Below are 15,964 nucleotides of genomic sequence, written 5' to 3'. Positions count from 1 at the left end.
ACTTTGCTTTGGTATTGGTATGAAATTTTGGTCATACTGTAAAATCGTCATTAAGAACCATTTGTCTACTGTAATAGCCCTTGTAACTTTGATGAAGCTGCATTGGCATCAGGAAATACCATATCCAATTGAACAGTGGGTGCCATCAGCATTGTCATACATTGCCCCTTATGTTCCTTCTAGGTCAGCGTAGCGTACTTTTATCAAGATATTTGATCAGCCTTACAGAATGGCGCGAAGACGTTAAATACTAACTAGCACCTCATAAATTAACTTCGTTTTGTTGATGGTCCAACCTTAGGGATTACGTACGGTGCGATCATTATGGGACCAATTGACGCAAAAGTTTTGTTGATTGCAACTGAGGCGGTATTATATTTAGTTTTGCTATGCAGATTTTAACTAGTTACCGGTACCGATAGTTGGTTACTTACACTGTGCGTATACCTAAATGTATTTCGGCAGATGTAACAATGCTCTATGCGATTGAGCTACTCATTGACAAGAACTGTTAGTTGTAGTAGTTTGTCATTTAATAAGCCCACGCATATTCGATCACCTAGACCTGTGTCGTTGCAATTACTCATATGCCTTGTTGCGAAGCCAATTGCCATGCAGAGGCGCCGAGAAAACTCCGCGTGGCTCCGGTTTGGGGGCTGGCCCCCATAAAACTGAAGATCAGCCAACGATTGGTCAATTGATAGACGACTATATAATGGTATACAAAAAATGAAACACTTAGGCCCGCTGGATGTCGAGCAACTCAACGTCGAACTGCATTCGTTAGTATCAGGGCTTAACCTAGCGAAACAACAACTTACAATGAGAGTGGCGTTTGGTGGAATGAGGCCTGGGAAGCCCCGCTCGCCGTAGGCATAGTCGCCGGTGATGGTGAGCACGGCCCGCTCGCCAATGGAGAGCTGGGGGACGCCCTCGTCCCAGCCCCGAATGACCTGGCCAACGCCAATTCGGGTGACAAATGGTCGGCCTCGGTCCCGCGAGGAGTCAAACTTCTTGCCGTTCTCCAACGTGCCCACGTAGTGCATGGACACCTGGTCGCCCGGCTTTGGGTAGTTCTTACCGTCGCCTGGGGAAATTGACTGCACCTGGACACCCATCGTTATCTGCTTTATATTCCAAAAAACTCGGTATACGTTGTGTGGATTAGTTTTTCGCCGCCAGCGTCGGGTTGGGAACAAACAGGTCCTGCTTGTCGGCGCGGAGCGCGCCATGGGCGGGGACGATGACGAGGGTACGCTTGAAGAAGGTGTCGTGGATCTTCATCTGCGGCAGCTTGAGCATGCGCGACGAGTCAGAGGACTGCAGTAGAGCGCCATTGAGGAGCGGCAGCAACAGATACTCGAGCTTGCGTCGCGTGTACGGCAGCACCCGTAGCGATACGTTCTTGGGGCCCTGGTACGCAAACAGCGCGCTTGACCCCATCGTCACCGCGTAAGTGAGAATATGGCCCGTAGCGTTTTCAATGTAGTATGTCAGCTTAATGTACTCCCCTTGCACCTCGTAGTCGAGAATTGCCCGCGGCTCGTATAGCGGCAGGTTGAGCTGGATCGGCGGCACGTAGAACTGGTTGATCGTGTCGCTGCCGACGCGAGACCACGCGATGCGCAGCTGCGCCTGGGCGGCCACAGAGCGGATCTCTTTCGAGCCCCGGACTGTCTCGAACTCGTAGTCGATCTTAGTGCCTTCGTTGTGGATGAACTGCTCTCTGGCGAGCTCGAAAACCGGCTCGGAGACAACCGGGCACGATGCCTCCTCGGGGTTCGCAGGGGTGATCTCAATGCCAGTTCCACGAACCTCGACTGGCGTCTCGCCAATGTAGAGCAGCGAGGCGCTGAGATTCCACAGTTTGAGGATTCTCGGGGCCTGAACAGCCTCGGGAGTGTCTGTCAGGAAAGAGTTGGGCCATGCGTCGAGGTGCGGCCGCGCTGTGACTTCAAAGTTGGCTCTGAATGGCCGTTCGACGACAATGTTGAACGACACAGTGTCTTTAATTTCATCCGCTCCTTCGGTAGATTCTTCTACCTTGGATTCATCTTCCTTGGTAAATTCATCTGTAGATTTTTCTTCGTTAGTAGGTTCAGTTGATTCGTCTTTCTTAGAGGACTGCGGTGCAACAATCGAATAACTGGCATGGAACTCTGCGGTGATTTCAGACACGCCAGAAGACGGCACGATTACAGCAAACGGATATATCTGGTTCCCTGGCTTCTGCGTTATGGACAATGGCGGTCCCATCGTCACACCTTCTTCTTTTCCCTCTTTGCCGCTATCCGATTTCTCCCTGCCAGTCCGTTCACCAATCCAGTAAAATTCAATAGAATTGTTATCAGAGACAATCTTTGGTTCGAGTTTGAGATCAATCTCTTGAGTCTCGCCGCTATCAACCACCAGATTGAGATCAAGTTTCTCTCCGGCGGCGGCTTTGAAGTCGAACCCGTCGAGATGTATCTTTATTCGCGACGGCCGAGGCAGTACCATCGCCTGTTGTGGATCATCTAGCAGGATATGCTGTGACGGCTTGCCCTTGACTCGCCACTCCACAGGGCTGCCTCGAGTGGCCCCGGCATCCACTGTCAAGTGGTATTCGACACCATCCTTGAGCTCAAGCACTGCTTCAATGCGCTCAAGAGACACTTCTCCAAGTAGGCGTGGGACCCTCACGAGCTCAAATACCGCCTGCTTGCGTTCGTCGCTAAAGTTCAAGTTTGCCCGGCCATTGTCGCCGTCAATCTCAAAGAACGAACCCTGCAGGGCATCGTCATGAATAATCTTCACCTCTGGAGCGCCCTTCTGGACCACCTTGAGCTGTTTTATGAGCCAGTCCCCTCTACACACCTTTGTAATCACCATCTGGGATCGCGCCTCCAGCCCGACGTGGAACTTTGCCGCTGCATTGTTGAACTCCGCTTTGAAAGGATTAAGATGCGCCTCCCCGGTTTCGTCTATCACAAGGCTCTCTATATCTGGCAATTCTATTTCGAACGCCTCTTTGATCTGCTTGAGCTCAATCGCATGCGGCAAGTACACTTTTACGTCACCCGTCTTTTGGGCACACTCGCAAACTTTCTCCAGCACATTGGCCAGCAGTCCAGTCCATCTATCTCCTCTGTATGCTCCTGCTGCGTTCGTGTAGCACTCTAGTGCTTTGTAATACTCTTCCGTGGCATAGTAAGCGTCTCCGCGGCAGTACTCGATATACGCAGAAGTTCTCTCTAATTGGATGCCCTCCTTCTCTTTCACCTCCGCTGCTGCATCCTTTTGAGCGAAGTCTTCCGCTGCTTTGGCAAGCGCCTCAGTCATGAGTTTCTCGCTACCGTCGATTGAGTTGCCTTTGAGCAATTCATAGACTCGAAGGTACAAAAACCCGCTACGAGGCAATTCTACTCCGCTGAGCTTGTCAAGCGGAGTACTAACAGCAACGGCTCGCTTCCGGTCGCTGAAGAAGAATTCCTGCGTTAACGCTACCAGCTGCGCAAACCGCATATACCGATTCGCCAGCCAGAACCTACCTTTATCGCTGCTCTCTAAAGGACCAGAGCTCTTCTTAACAAGGCCACCAACCGAAGAGAGGTGGTCCGAGAACGTGCGGAACGCGCCATTCGGTTGTGCCTGGTAGAAATTGATTTTGGCCAATTTGTATGCAATGACATCTAAAAGCTCCAGATTCTCGCTCCACTCATCTGAGTCCGGCTCTACAATTTCAAGTAATTCCAAAACGTTTTCGTAGGCAGTCTCGTAAGCCTGGAGAGCGGTGTCGAGGTCTTGCCTGAACTCGCTCAGCACAGCCATTTTAAACGAATAGCGAGCCTCCCACCCGGCGGCCGGAAGCGGCAGGTGCGACAGAGATGCGACAGATTGGGTATCATCGTAGTTCGAGTGGTGGCTGCCGCGCTTCTTTCTAATGCGCTTGCTGACATGAGTATAAAAGTCAAGGTTCTGCGAATAAGCCATCTGGCACACTGTTTCCACAAACGTCTCCTTCTCCAGCTCGGTCGACTGCCGGGGTACGAAGAACATACCGGTGCGCTTCTCTAACCCGGTTGCCCTGCGCATGCCGTTAATCCGCTCCTCATCACTCCCGTCAGCAATTACTACAGCAATTAGCCTTGTGCCACGGTGGTTGCATTCTTCTTTAAGCTGCAGCAGGTATTCGACCAATTGACTGTCTTTTTCGGGTCCTTCCCGCAGTTCGTGGAAGCTGAGGAGCGTGGATGGGCACAAATAGAGATACTTCTGCACCCAATGGATTGAGAACAGCTTGTTCGGGTACAATGTGGATTCAGGGTTACGAGGAGACAGCACTGAGTGCAATTGGCCATCTGGGTACTTGCCATCTGTCTTCGACGGCACTAGTTTGAATGTCTTCTATCCGTTAGCCCGGGGTAATATAATTGTGCTGGATATTACTTACGTCGTCGGCAAACTGGACGTGCAACAGGTGGTTGATCTTCTTTTTGGACGCCTTGGGGGCCAGGTACTCGTACCGCCTGAGATCATTCGACTTGGCGCTGAACCGGCCTCGCACATCGCTGCCCAGTGGGTCTATGACTTTGAACGCCGGGGGAGCGTCCGGGAGCGGGATTCCTCTCTCCTGGAGCGGATGGCGAGGTAGTACCTTGCCTCCGCCTAAGCCCAGCACGACTAGAAGAGGTGTAAAGTGGTACAGGTAGTCCGTTTCCGGCTGAGATATCATCCTTCGGTTGCCCTGATGCGCTGTTAACCCCGTGGTCGCGGTAGGGTTGGGAATAGGATTCTCGCGATAACTCCAGCCGCACGCGGCTCACCACTTCCACCCCTTCATCCCCTTCCAGTGAATGAAGCCATTGGCATGCGAATGGCAAATTGCTTTAAAATATCTTTGCGATGTCAACATATAACAAAATGTCACTTTATCATATATAATTTACGGTACCAATGGGGACAACAAGCAATAGCAATTTCTTTACTGTAGTAGGTATTTCGCTCTCAATGTAGATCCTATTTTGATTAGCTAGAAGAATAGTAACTAATACCTGGATATCATTGTCATAAATACGTTCATGTTCATGGCTTTGGATATGTGCTAAGCTCAGTTCGAAATTGTCATTGTCATGTACCTTTTGAGTACCGTATTAATAGCAATCCCTAGTCCGCTACAGAAAAATGGGTAATAATAGGAGAGTGCAGATGAGAAACCGAACTCCTGGGAATTGCAAGTACAACCTAAAGGCAATCAGGGCAGTCGTCTGCAGTTATTCTCTAGCCTGTACCTCTATGAAGTGGCAGCTCACTAGAGTGTCTCATAATAGCTCGAAATAGCCACCCATATCGTCGCTATATCCAATTGTGCAGATGTTGGAACGTGATTCAATGACTTCTCTGGAATGAATTACACTATTGGCTGGTCAGTCGATACTAAGAAGTTACCGGTACACATTTCACACAACCTCACCGCGAAGCGGAGCCACGGGGGTCTGGGGGCTGGCCCCCAGAAAAAGTATAACAGGGATGTATAGATATTGTACGTTATATGTGCTTACTCGCCCTTGAAGTCCGGCTTTCGCTTCTCAGCAAACGCGGCCATGCCCTCCTTCTGGTCCTTAGAGCCGAAGAGGGAGTGGAAGACACGTCGCTCGTATCGAAGGCCCTGCTCGAGCGGCATCTGGTAGCCCTCGTTGATGCACTCCTTGGCCGCCTTGACTGCCAATGGTGAGTACTCAGCGATCTGGGCGGCGGTCTTGACGGCCTCGTCGACAAGCTTGTCGGCCGGGAACACCTGCGAAACGAGACCCCATTGCAGCGCCTCGGCGGCGGAGAAGTTCCTGCCGGTAAGAATGAGCTCAGCGGCCCGCGCCTTGCCAATGAGCAGCGGCAGCCGCTGAGTACCGCCGGCGCCTGGGATGACGCCGAGCTTAATCTCCGGCTGGCCAAACACGGCCTTCTCGCCGGCGTAGATAATGTCGGCCATCATGGCGAGCTCGCAGCCGCCTCCGAGCGCGAAGCCGTTAACGGCGGCAATGATTGGCTTCTTGATGCGCGACTGGTCGGACCAGTTTTCGATGAAGTCCCGGCCGTACACCTCAGCGAAGGTCTTGTCCTTCATCTCCTTAATGTCGGCGCCGGCGGCAAACGCCTTCTCGGAACCGGTGATGACAATGGCGCCAATTTCGTCGTCGCCGTTGGCCGACTCGAGCGCGTGGTTGAGCTCAACAATGAGCGGCGTGCAGAGGGCATTGAGCGCCTTAGGGCGGTTCAGTGTCACCTGTCGCACGCCCGAGGCTGGCTTGGACACAATGATATGTTCGTAGGACCCTCCCGTGGTAGACATGGCTCTCAGATGGAAGTGCAATCGTCGTGCTGCGGTTCGAACGTTTCTGGCATACATCGTTGTGGTCGTGGGGTCGGAAGCGATGTGCGGCCGCATGCTTATAAATGCACGCAGGGACTGTTTGCGGAGACCCTCGGCATACTCTCGGGACTCATACCGCCAGAGCCGACCGCCGATACCCTGCAATTATCCTGCAATTGGTTTACAGTAAGCTGCAATTGGTTTAAACTATGGTAGTTGGTAGATGTATATATTTAGTTTGTCCAATTTACTCATAATCTTGTTCGTTCCGTTTCCCCGGACAGCCCCAGTTAGGCCGGTGCGGAACTACCAGTACAGTATAACCGGTACATTTACACTTTTACTGCAATCGCGTAACATGTCAACTTGGTGCTACCGGAAAGTTATGTATTATTAGTATTTAATATTGCCTTATATTACCCTGATACATGAAATACCACACGTTAGGTCTTATATTGCGGTATTGAACAACTCGTTCTCAGTGCGTCATCCATAAGGTACTGTAGCGGCACATACAGGTACTGGTACCACCTACTGGTAATTACTCATTGGCTATTAACAAAACGAATACCAACGTGGCAGTTTCTCGATATTTGTTTATTGTTATATCTTTAGAGAATATATAGCCACGCAATGGCGTAAAGCGCTCAAAAGGCCGGAGGAAAGGCAAGAATTACAAAACATGGGGTTGAAGCTGGGCAGCGTCTGAATCACTGGTCGTTAACGATCCTGACAATATATGAAAGTCACGTAAATGCTGGACAAACCAGGGGTCAATGCACAAAAAATACTATTACGGCAGTAATAATTTGGTGTTCCTTAGCACGACTAAGTTTGGATGAACGGGGACTTCTACAAGCCCACTCCTTATGGCTAATCGAATTGAGAGTTGAATTGAGGACCTCCATTAGGGCCTGGTTGATAAATAAAGATTAAATAGACCAAAAATGCGGCCCATAGTGATCACAAACCTAGCCCTATCTTGATACTGAGCTTATCGTACCTACCCAGTACTCCCCTCAAATAAGGCCTCGCATCCCTAATGAGCAGCACAGGCAATGAAGGAGAGTTTCTATAATACGAAGAATTCTAGTTTTGTGAGATACCGTAAATTCATATAACCATGCAAGGATAAGCAAGCCTTATAAATGCCATTAGGCGCCCGACTACTAGTCGATAAGTCATGGTTGGTCACACAAACAGTGCATGATTGATTTCAAAGCTCCTTTACAAATTGAAAAGTGGCTAATTACACTGAAAGTGACGATCAAACTCCACAATAGGACTAGCTTTCTGCGCAGCGGAGCGCCAGGGGGGTTTGGAGGATATTACTTGAAGCATTGTATGCTTCGCGGAGGAGCGAGGTTCAATAAATCGTCAAGCATAAAGATTTATCTACATTATATACAAAACCTCCCTCTTGTCGAGGGAGGGAATGGGCGTGTGTTTTGTTGGGTTTTACTGTCGAGCGGAGGCGAACTGGTCGAGACGGGCCCGAAGCTCTGGTCGCTCATTGGTGATTCGCAGCTGCGCACGGGCGGCCTCGGCGAACTGGAGGGCCTGGATTCGCTCGCCGTCAGATCGGGCAATGTCGGCGTTTCGCTCAAACAGCTCAATGGCCTCCTCCGTCTTCTTATGCTGCAGCAGGTACTGGGCCAGGGTGCCAATGGCGACCTCGCTGAGAGGGTCGAGGGTGATCGCCTTTCGGCACAGGGCCTCAGCGGCCTCGCTGTCCTGCGACTTCTGGAAGAGCGCGATGGACTTGTTGACGAGTGGTAGCACATTGATGGCACCCGAGGACTTGACCTCGAGATCCATGGCCTTGTCGAACTGCTCCATGGCGGCGTCGAGCTGGCCCTGGTCGAGCAGGATCTCGCCGTAGTAGTTGTACACGTCAGGCACCTCTGGGAACTGCTCCATCATCTCCTTGAACAGCTTGACCGCCTGGGCAACAGCCTGCTTTCGGTAGTGCGACACTGCTCGCTGGATCTGCGAAAACACAAATTGAGAGTCGAGCTCGATGGATCTCTCGTAGTCCCGCAGCGCGGCATCAAAGTCACCGGTGAGGAATGCAATCTGGGCCCGGTGGTAGTACACGTCGGGGGAGTTCTCATCGAGCCGCAGCGCAGCCTCAAAGTCCGTCTTGGCCTGCGCAATGGACGCCTGCTCGAGGTGGATCGACGCACGCTTGACGTAAGCCTGTGGCGACGGACCGGCCTCGATCGACCGCTGAATATCCTGCAAAGCGCCCTCAGCGTCGTTCATGAGGAACTTGAAGGTCGCAGTGTACTCGAGCGCCAGGTTCACGTTGTCGGCGTTCGCTTCGACCGCCTGGTCAAAGTACTCCTTGGCCTGCGCGTACGACTCCGAGGTCTCCTGAGACATGGCGTCGAACGCCAGCTTGATGTAATAGTCGCCAGTGCCCTCGGCGGCACCCTTCACCGACTCTGGCAGATCCCGTGGCCGGTATGAAGTCATGTAAGCCTTGATGAAGTTGGCCGACGGCAGTCGCGGCTGCTCATTAGCGTACTTCTCACGAGCCAGTTTCATGGCCTGGAGCCGCAACACACGGTCGACGGCGCTGTTGAGACCGACCTCCTGGAAGTTGCTAAGGATACACGCCTCGGTGAAGTCAAACACAGCATCGGAGTACTTTTCGACCTTCTCGTAGGCGACAGCTCGTCGCGAAAGGCATTTAAGGTAGTCCGGCTTGAGCTCGAGCGCCTTGGTGGTGTCCTCAATGACCTTGTCGTACTGCTCGAGAGCCGAGTAGCACGCAGCCCGGTTCGAGTAGAAGATGGGGTCGGTCGCGTCGCATCGCACAGCATCGCTGTAGAAACTGATCGCCTTGGCGTACTGCTTCTTGCCAAACGCGTCGTTACCGGCCGCCTTAAACTGCAGCGCCAGCTTCTTTCGCTCGCTCTCAGAGAGCTTGGCGACCTCTGCCCAGTCCGCCACCAGCGGGTGCTCAATGCCCGTCTCGGGGTCCTTGGTCAGCGCAAATGGGCCATTGTCGGTCGATACCGCTTCGCCCGACGCATTGGCCTTCTGCGCAGCCTTCTTGCGCTTGCGCTTCTCGTTCTTCTTCTTGGACTTGGACGTACCCTCCACAGGGCTCGCCTGCTCGGCCCGGTCGGGCGTCGCCTTGTAGGCGTAGTACAACCCGAGACCGGCACCGACAGCGACAACGGCCGTCGCCGCAATTACTGCCTGCTTGTTTCGTTGCACAAAGCTCGAGAATGACGAGGAGGACGCAGACATCTCTTCTTCTTCCTTCCTTTACAATGTCCGTGATTGTGGGAGCAAAAAAGTGAAAATTCACCCTCCTTCTCCCCCTGCAACACACATCCTACTTCGTGATGTCCATTTCTCCCAACGCCTGCGCACGCCGACTCCTCCTCCTCCTCCTCCTCCCATGTGCGCCCTATTGTGTAGTGTACTACGTATAGTAATTTGACAGGACCCAGCCCTCGAGCTCCCGTAGCTGGGGGCTCCCCCCCAAACCCCCTTCACAATCAACTAAGGTCTCCGCGGAGTGGATCTAAGCGGGTAATTGGGGAACTAATCTCCTAATTGCACTGTGTCTTTGAGGGCCAGCCCTCGTGCTCCCGTAGTTGGGGGCTCTGCGCCGAAACCAATGTTACAACGTAATTCGTTACGGCTTGCAAGAGCGTAACGAAGATTTGTTACCCCCCCCCCTCCGCGCAGGGAGCTAAGGGGGATTGGGGCGAGCCCCCAAATCGCACCGGGTGTGGAGGGCATGCTCGTGCGCGCGCGTTGGCGGAGTGCCACGGCGACATGAGGTTGTCGCTCCCAAGAGGGCTTATCGCCACACACCGGGATTATACACCAACTCCGGAGTGTAGCACGGGAAGACGATAAGCTATTCGCGAAACAAGAACGGTAGTAGAATTGAGAAGCCATATAGGATTGTTTGCTAAGGAGTTTATTGCTCCGTATCTTGAAAATACCAGGAAAAGCTATTAAAAATATACCCGTAATTCTTTTTGGCCAATATATGTTCCATATACCAAGTCACTGCTGCCGCGCGTAGAGGGATAGATGGGGGATTTAATCCAGCTTCTATGCATGGTGTCGGCGCGAAGGCGACAGCTACAGCAGTCGCGGTACCGGCGCAGAGCGCGAGGGCGGCTAAATGACAGCGAAGACGGTGGGGGCAGCAGCGACGGCTTGGCTGAGGAAGAGGAGGAGGAGGAGGAGGAGGAGGAGGAGGAGGAGGTAGAGGAATTGGACAACGTCATAAGCGGTGAAGAAGGAGAAGAAGATCGCAGTAGCGACGACAACGACGACGACGAGAGCATTGGTGTGCCGCAGCGATTTGGCACGCCCCAACTGCGCATTGAAGGAGACCGCATCCAGGTCGGCTTCCTCTCGCGGGAGGCCGAGTTCACCGAGTACACCGAGCTCAACCTGCCCGCCCGCACGCGCACGCGGTCCATCTCCAGGGCGATGGAGCGGCGGTTGCGGGCCCTAACCGCTGAGCCGCAGAGCTTCCGATGCGGCTGGCTCGCGCCGGGTGCGGCGTTCGTCGGATCTACCTACGCTCCCGAGTACCGGTTCCTGCCTATGGCGGCGGACCTGCGCATCGCGACGTCGGTGACGCTGACAGCGCTGGACGTGCAGCAGCGCGCTGTGTATGGCACGATAACGGCGCGCCGGTGCGTGCTGAGCGACGACACCGGGTCGCTGGCGTTGGAACCGCGCTCCGGCAGCGGCGAGGAGGAGATCAGGTTCTCGGGCGAGATATTCGACCCCACACGATACCGCTCCACTAATAGAGAAGTGCGTACCATGTACTTTGAGTGGATCAAGCGGTTCTACGATGGGCACGAGATCGACCTCAAGTCGGACGAGCTGCGCACCCGCTATGTGCCAATGAAGTGGTCCTGTGTGTCTGCCGCAGACTCAAAATCCTTTACAATGCTCACCCTGCTCAAGAAGGACGACGGCTGCATGGTGGGGACCACCGATTCCCCGGGACTGGCCATGGTCGTCACGCCAAAGTACCCTTACACCTCGCCCATTTACGACTTCCGCTAACCCCACATAGTCTTCTCTTCTTATTTATTTGTAACGACTTATTTATTAAACCTGTTTGTTATTTGATCTGGGGCTCTGCCCCAGAACTTGTAGTTAAGCCCCTCTTGCAGCTCTCCTTCCTGTTCCGGTTACTGTGCATATCTTATGAGATTCATCAGATTCATGCAGTTTTTTTTACCATTGAAATTACAGTAGACTTAGTCCTGAGCTAATCAAATTCTTGACGATGAGCGATTAGCAAACCTACGATACTGAATAACGTACCAAATTGCTGGAAGGATGCCATGAACTATATTCGATGAAGCCAACAGGATTGACAGGATTGACAGGACGACAGACATAGCCTTTCAACCTCGTAATTGGAAAGTTGAAAAAGAGAAATAAAATGTAAAAAGCCGAATATTAGGTATTGCATAGCGATCCTGGTGAAGTGAAGCGAATAGCCCTACTTGCAATTGACCTATTGCGTGAAAGCTTTGGAGGATACCAAGTACAGTAGATGGGATAATTGACCCCGTCTGCCTTCAGTTAGAAGTTTGTTACACTAATTAGAAACCTCATGTGCTCAGAATATTCCTCCTTCGCCCTAGGCAACGAACTTTAATCCAGATCTATGTATTATTACCGGTAATTTATCAATGGTTCGTTCCTCATGGTTAGGGATACATAGCCTATTCTGACAATTATGTCAAGTAAGTGCGGGTATCTGAGAAGAGAATTATTGAATGCTCATGCTGAAGAAAGGAGATAAGGGCCAGGCATAAAACCCATAGTCTTGTACCAATCAGAAATGATATTTTGTTGAGGGCCTTACCATGTACATTGTACATGTGATAGAGACCCGTCCATCCGGCAATTGTGATTTGAACTACACGTACATTAGTTCAGGGGTATTTTTCTACCAAATGCAAATGCGGAGAGCGTAATGTTTATATTTTATCACATGCGCCATTCGTCCGAGTCTAGGTAGATGTACTTTCGAAATTATCAAGTTCATGTTTCTTTCCCACATGCATATGACAGTCGGCAATTGAACCACTCAGCTACACGGTAATCTACCGGTGTAAGCACTGTAATGAGTTTAGTAACATTTCTGCCTTATCAATAATATAATACAAACTGCTCCAGGGTCTAGCACCGTAATAGTAACTGTTCCAGGTCTAACACAATACTGGTAATGCTGGCAAATAATTGTTCACCAAAATTGGAGTAATCGTTAACGTGTAGTTGCCTGATATGAATAGTACTCGAAAGCGAATAATTCATCTACGAAGAATACCATACGGTAGTCTAGCTGGTATCGTCAGTACTTATTACCACGGCACCATGGCTAGTACGAATATTCACTATTATGACAGCGGCTGTCGCCGCAGGTCGGACCTATGGATCCCCACGCTCGTATCCATTAGTCCGGGCGGCGATATGATTAAACAGCCCTGCAGATACGCCAAATATCGTACGTCAAATATCGTCGAAAATGAATTACAGTGTACCAGCGCATCTGCAGGACGAAAAAGCATCTCCAAAGTACAGTAAGGGTCTCAGCGCAGAATCTGGTGCATAGTCTGGAGAGGTTTTTCCGGCATGACTACACTATTCTTAAGGACTCATCTGACTCAACTGACCCTTGAACCTCCACCAACCCTTAGACCTATTGTACTCTTAACCCTTCAAAACACTGTTCAACAGCTAACAGCCTTACGTCATAAATTATGGTTAGTGAAGTATAAAGTAGTACCCCCATGGAAAATCACTAGCTAACGAAGGCCGTGCTAAGGAAAGGATAACTTATACTAAAACAGAAAAAACACCCTATTAGTACTGGTAGAACATGGGGGACAAGCTCATCAACAGACCAGTGTAAATCATTCGGTGGCCGCTACGTGAGCCGCCCCAAAACGAAGGTGGGACTGCGTAGGAGGTAAGTAACTCATCAACCCTCTACAGTCTGTGTAATGATCCCCCACAGAATCAAAACCGACGTCCGGCCGAAGACCGAACGGCTGTAGTTAATCCGCCAGTCTGGGGAGGGTACTCGGAGCCGCGGTAACAACACGGTTCCTCCGTTGAGCCGGGAAATATTCGGGGTTAACCGAGGTTACTGCGGAACTCCGCACACACCCACACCTCCTCCACTCGGGCGCATGAAATACCACCAACCGTGGGGCCGATAAGTATATATACCTCGAGGTCTGTCTGTTCGTTTCTGCCTTTTTTAGGGGATATCCAAGCTCGTCGACACTGATATACACACAAGCCCATTGAGCGGTTATTTAGATAAATGCTTCGACGAATGTCTCGATCTAGCACCAAGCTCGCCCAGACCAAGCTCGCCCAGGCTCAGCGCATCCGGCTCAACTCGACCCACGCCTACGTCGAGGACAAGTCCAAGGGCGCCATGCTGCGGTTCCAGGAGTCGCTGCCGCGCCTGCCGGTCCCATCTCTAGAGGAGACCGCTGCGAAGTACCTGCGATCCATCCGGGCTCTGGCTACGCCTGAGCAGTACGCCAAGACGGAGGCCGCCGTCAAGGAGTTCGTCCAGAAGGATGGTGTGCCTCTGCAGAAGAAGCTGCTTGAGCGGGCCGCCCACCCAGAGATGAAGAATTGGATCTCCGAGTGGTGGAACAGCGGCGCCTACCTCGACTATAAGGACCCGGTCGTGCCATACGTGTCCTACTTCTTTGCATTCAAGGACGACAAGCTGCGGAAGAATCCGGCCAAGCGAGCTGCCGCCCTCACTTCGGCCGCCCTCACCTTCAAGCACCAGGTAGACAGCGGCTCCCTCGAGCCAGAGTACATGCGAAAGAACCCAATCTGCATGGATGCCTACCAGTGGATGTTCAACGCATGCCGAGTGCCTGTCAAGGGCGGTACCGATTACCCAATAGTCTACCCAGCTGATGGCCACAAGCACATTATCGTCATCCGAAAGAACCGATTCTACAAGGTTCTCCACGAGGTTGACGGCAAGGAGCTGACCACGGCCGAGCTCGAGCAGCAGTTCGCCAAGGTCTACGAGCTCGCCCAGACCCACGCCCTGGCGGTGGGCACCCTGACCTCGCAGAATCGAGACGTGTGGGGTCACGCCCGGGACCTTCTGCTGGCAGCTGGCAACGAGGCTGCGCTCAAGGAGATTGAGTCTGCCTCCTTCGTCGTTTGTTTGGACGAGCAGGAACCAGTCACCCGAGAGGAGCGGGCTCACGCCTACTGGCACGGCGACGGCAAGAACCGATTCTACGACAAGCCAGCCCAGTTCATTGTCAACGACAACGGTGCCGCTGGCTTCATGGGCGAGCACTCTATGATGGACGGTACCCAGACCCATCGACTCTCCAACTACGTCAACGACGTTATCTTCAACAGCAAGATCGAGCTCGGCACCTCGGTGCGATCCTCGTTGCCAGAGCCACAGGAGATCACCTTCAACCTGACTGGCGAGATTGAGCAGGCCATTAACTCTGCCCAGGCCGCTTTTGACGCCGAGATCGCCAAGCACGAGCTTGCTGTGTTCAACTATCAGGGCCACGGCAAGAACCTCATCAAGAAGTTCAAGGCCTCGCCAGACGCCTATGTCCAGATGCTTATCCAGCTCGCGTACTACAAGCTTAACGGCGTTTCGCGACCCACCTACGAGTCTGCTGCCACTCGAGGCTTCCAGCTCGGCCGAACTGAGACCTGCCGGTCCGTCTCCCTCGAGTCCGTTGCCTTCTGTAAGGCTATGGAGGACCCAACTGTGCCAGTTGCTGAGAAGCTCGCTGCTGCCCGAAAGGCCATTAACGCCCACGTCAAGTACATTAGCGACGCTTCCGACGGTAAGGGTGTCGACCGACACTTCTTTGGTCTCAAGAAGTTCCTGGACCCGTCAAAGCCAGTCCCAGCTCTGTACGAGGACCCAATGTTTGCCTACAGCTGCAACTGGTACCTCAGTACTTCGCAGCTCTCTTCCGAGTACTTCAATGGCTACGGCTGGTCTCAGGTCATTGATGACGGTTTCGGCTGTGCCTACATGATCAACAACGACCACATCAACATTAACGTTGTTTCTAAGAAGGTCGGCTCCGAGAAGCTTAAGTATTACCTCAACGAGGCTGCCGATGACCTTGCCGCGGTGTTTGGCTCTGAGCTCAAGGAGTCCGCCAAGTTGTAAAAAGCTCGCATATAACTTATTGTATTATCTATCCTTCTTTATTACTTGATTGATATTTGCCTTAACACCGTAGTACTCACTTATTTAGCATCCCGACATTTGATATCCCCACTGACACAGTATGTCAGCATTTGGACGTGTAGACACACTTATCCGCATGTCATAACTACGTAGAAATGTAGAGTATATCGCACTACTTATATTACCCAAGAATTGACGGCCACAGTATCCCAGATCAGGTAGTACCACAGATTACTGTTAACGTCATATTTCAGTCATTGGATTTCGCAAACCCAGAACGAAGAACTACAGTACAGTTCTGTATGTGATGTGAGTCGGGAAGAGTCGGACTGTAGCCGTACTCTCAGGGGAAATTGCCCCAATACGTCTGGCAAAGCATGTATGGT

At 52.0% G+C, this 15,964-nt stretch overlaps 5 protein-coding genes across 5 annotated transcripts; 2 read left to right on the top strand and 3 right to left on the bottom strand.

Annotated features, from left to right (window-relative positions):
- Window positions 1–690: 690 nt before the first annotated feature.
- On the bottom strand, window positions 691–4,714 carry TRVA0_018S01090 (uncharacterized protein; the record flags this gene model as incomplete). The annotated part of the gene is made up of 3 exons (XM_076684732.1): window positions 691–774; window positions 822–4,383; window positions 4,433–4,714. The coding sequence occupies 2 exons, from the start codon at window positions 4,712–4,714 to the stop codon at window positions 1,165–1,167; spliced, it is 3,501 nt and encodes a 1,166-aa protein (XP_076541000.1). The 3' UTR covers window positions 691–774; window positions 822–1,164.
- Window positions 4,715–5,536: 822 nt separating this feature from the next.
- TRVA0_018S01068 (uncharacterized protein) lies at window positions 5,537–6,385 on the bottom strand (the record flags this gene model as incomplete). Its single annotated transcript, XM_076684731.1, has 1 exon — window positions 5,537–6,385. One exon carries the CDS (start codon window positions 6,383–6,385, stop codon window positions 5,537–5,539), a length of 849 nt encoding a protein of 282 aa, XP_076540999.1.
- Window positions 6,386–7,807: 1,422 nt separating this feature from the next.
- On the bottom strand, window positions 7,808–9,610 carry TOM70 (protein channel TOM70; the record flags this gene model as incomplete). The annotated part of the gene is made up of 1 exon (XM_076684730.1): window positions 7,808–9,610. The coding sequence occupies one exon, from the start codon at window positions 9,608–9,610 to the stop codon at window positions 7,808–7,810; it is 1,803 nt and encodes a 600-aa protein (XP_076540998.1).
- Window positions 9,611–10,438: 828 nt separating this feature from the next.
- TRVA0_018S01024 (uncharacterized protein) lies at window positions 10,439–11,410 on the top strand (the record flags this gene model as incomplete). The annotated part of the gene is made up of 1 exon (XM_076684729.1): window positions 10,439–11,410. One exon carries the CDS (start codon window positions 10,439–10,441, stop codon window positions 11,408–11,410), a length of 972 nt encoding a protein of 323 aa, XP_076540997.1.
- Window positions 11,411–13,703: 2,293 nt separating this feature from the next.
- CAT2 (carnitine O-acetyltransferase CAT2) lies at window positions 13,704–15,557 on the top strand (the record flags this gene model as incomplete). Its single annotated transcript, XM_076684728.1, has 1 exon — window positions 13,704–15,557. One exon carries the CDS (start codon window positions 13,704–13,706, stop codon window positions 15,555–15,557), a length of 1,854 nt encoding a protein of 617 aa, XP_076540996.1.
- Window positions 15,558–15,964: the final 407 nt, after the last annotated feature.

The sequence above is a fragment of the Trichomonascus vanleenenianus genome (assembly GCF_965637985.1).
Source record: "Trichomonascus vanleenenianus strain CLIB 3782 genome assembly, contig: TRVA0_018S, whole genome shotgun sequence".
In the NCBI taxonomy this organism is placed as follows: Eukaryota; Fungi; Ascomycota; class Dipodascomycetes; order Dipodascales; family Trichomonascaceae; genus Blastobotrys; species Blastobotrys vanleenenianus.
The sequence above is the reverse complement of the archived record's forward strand: the minus strand, read 5'-3'. Positions and strand labels throughout refer to the sequence as shown.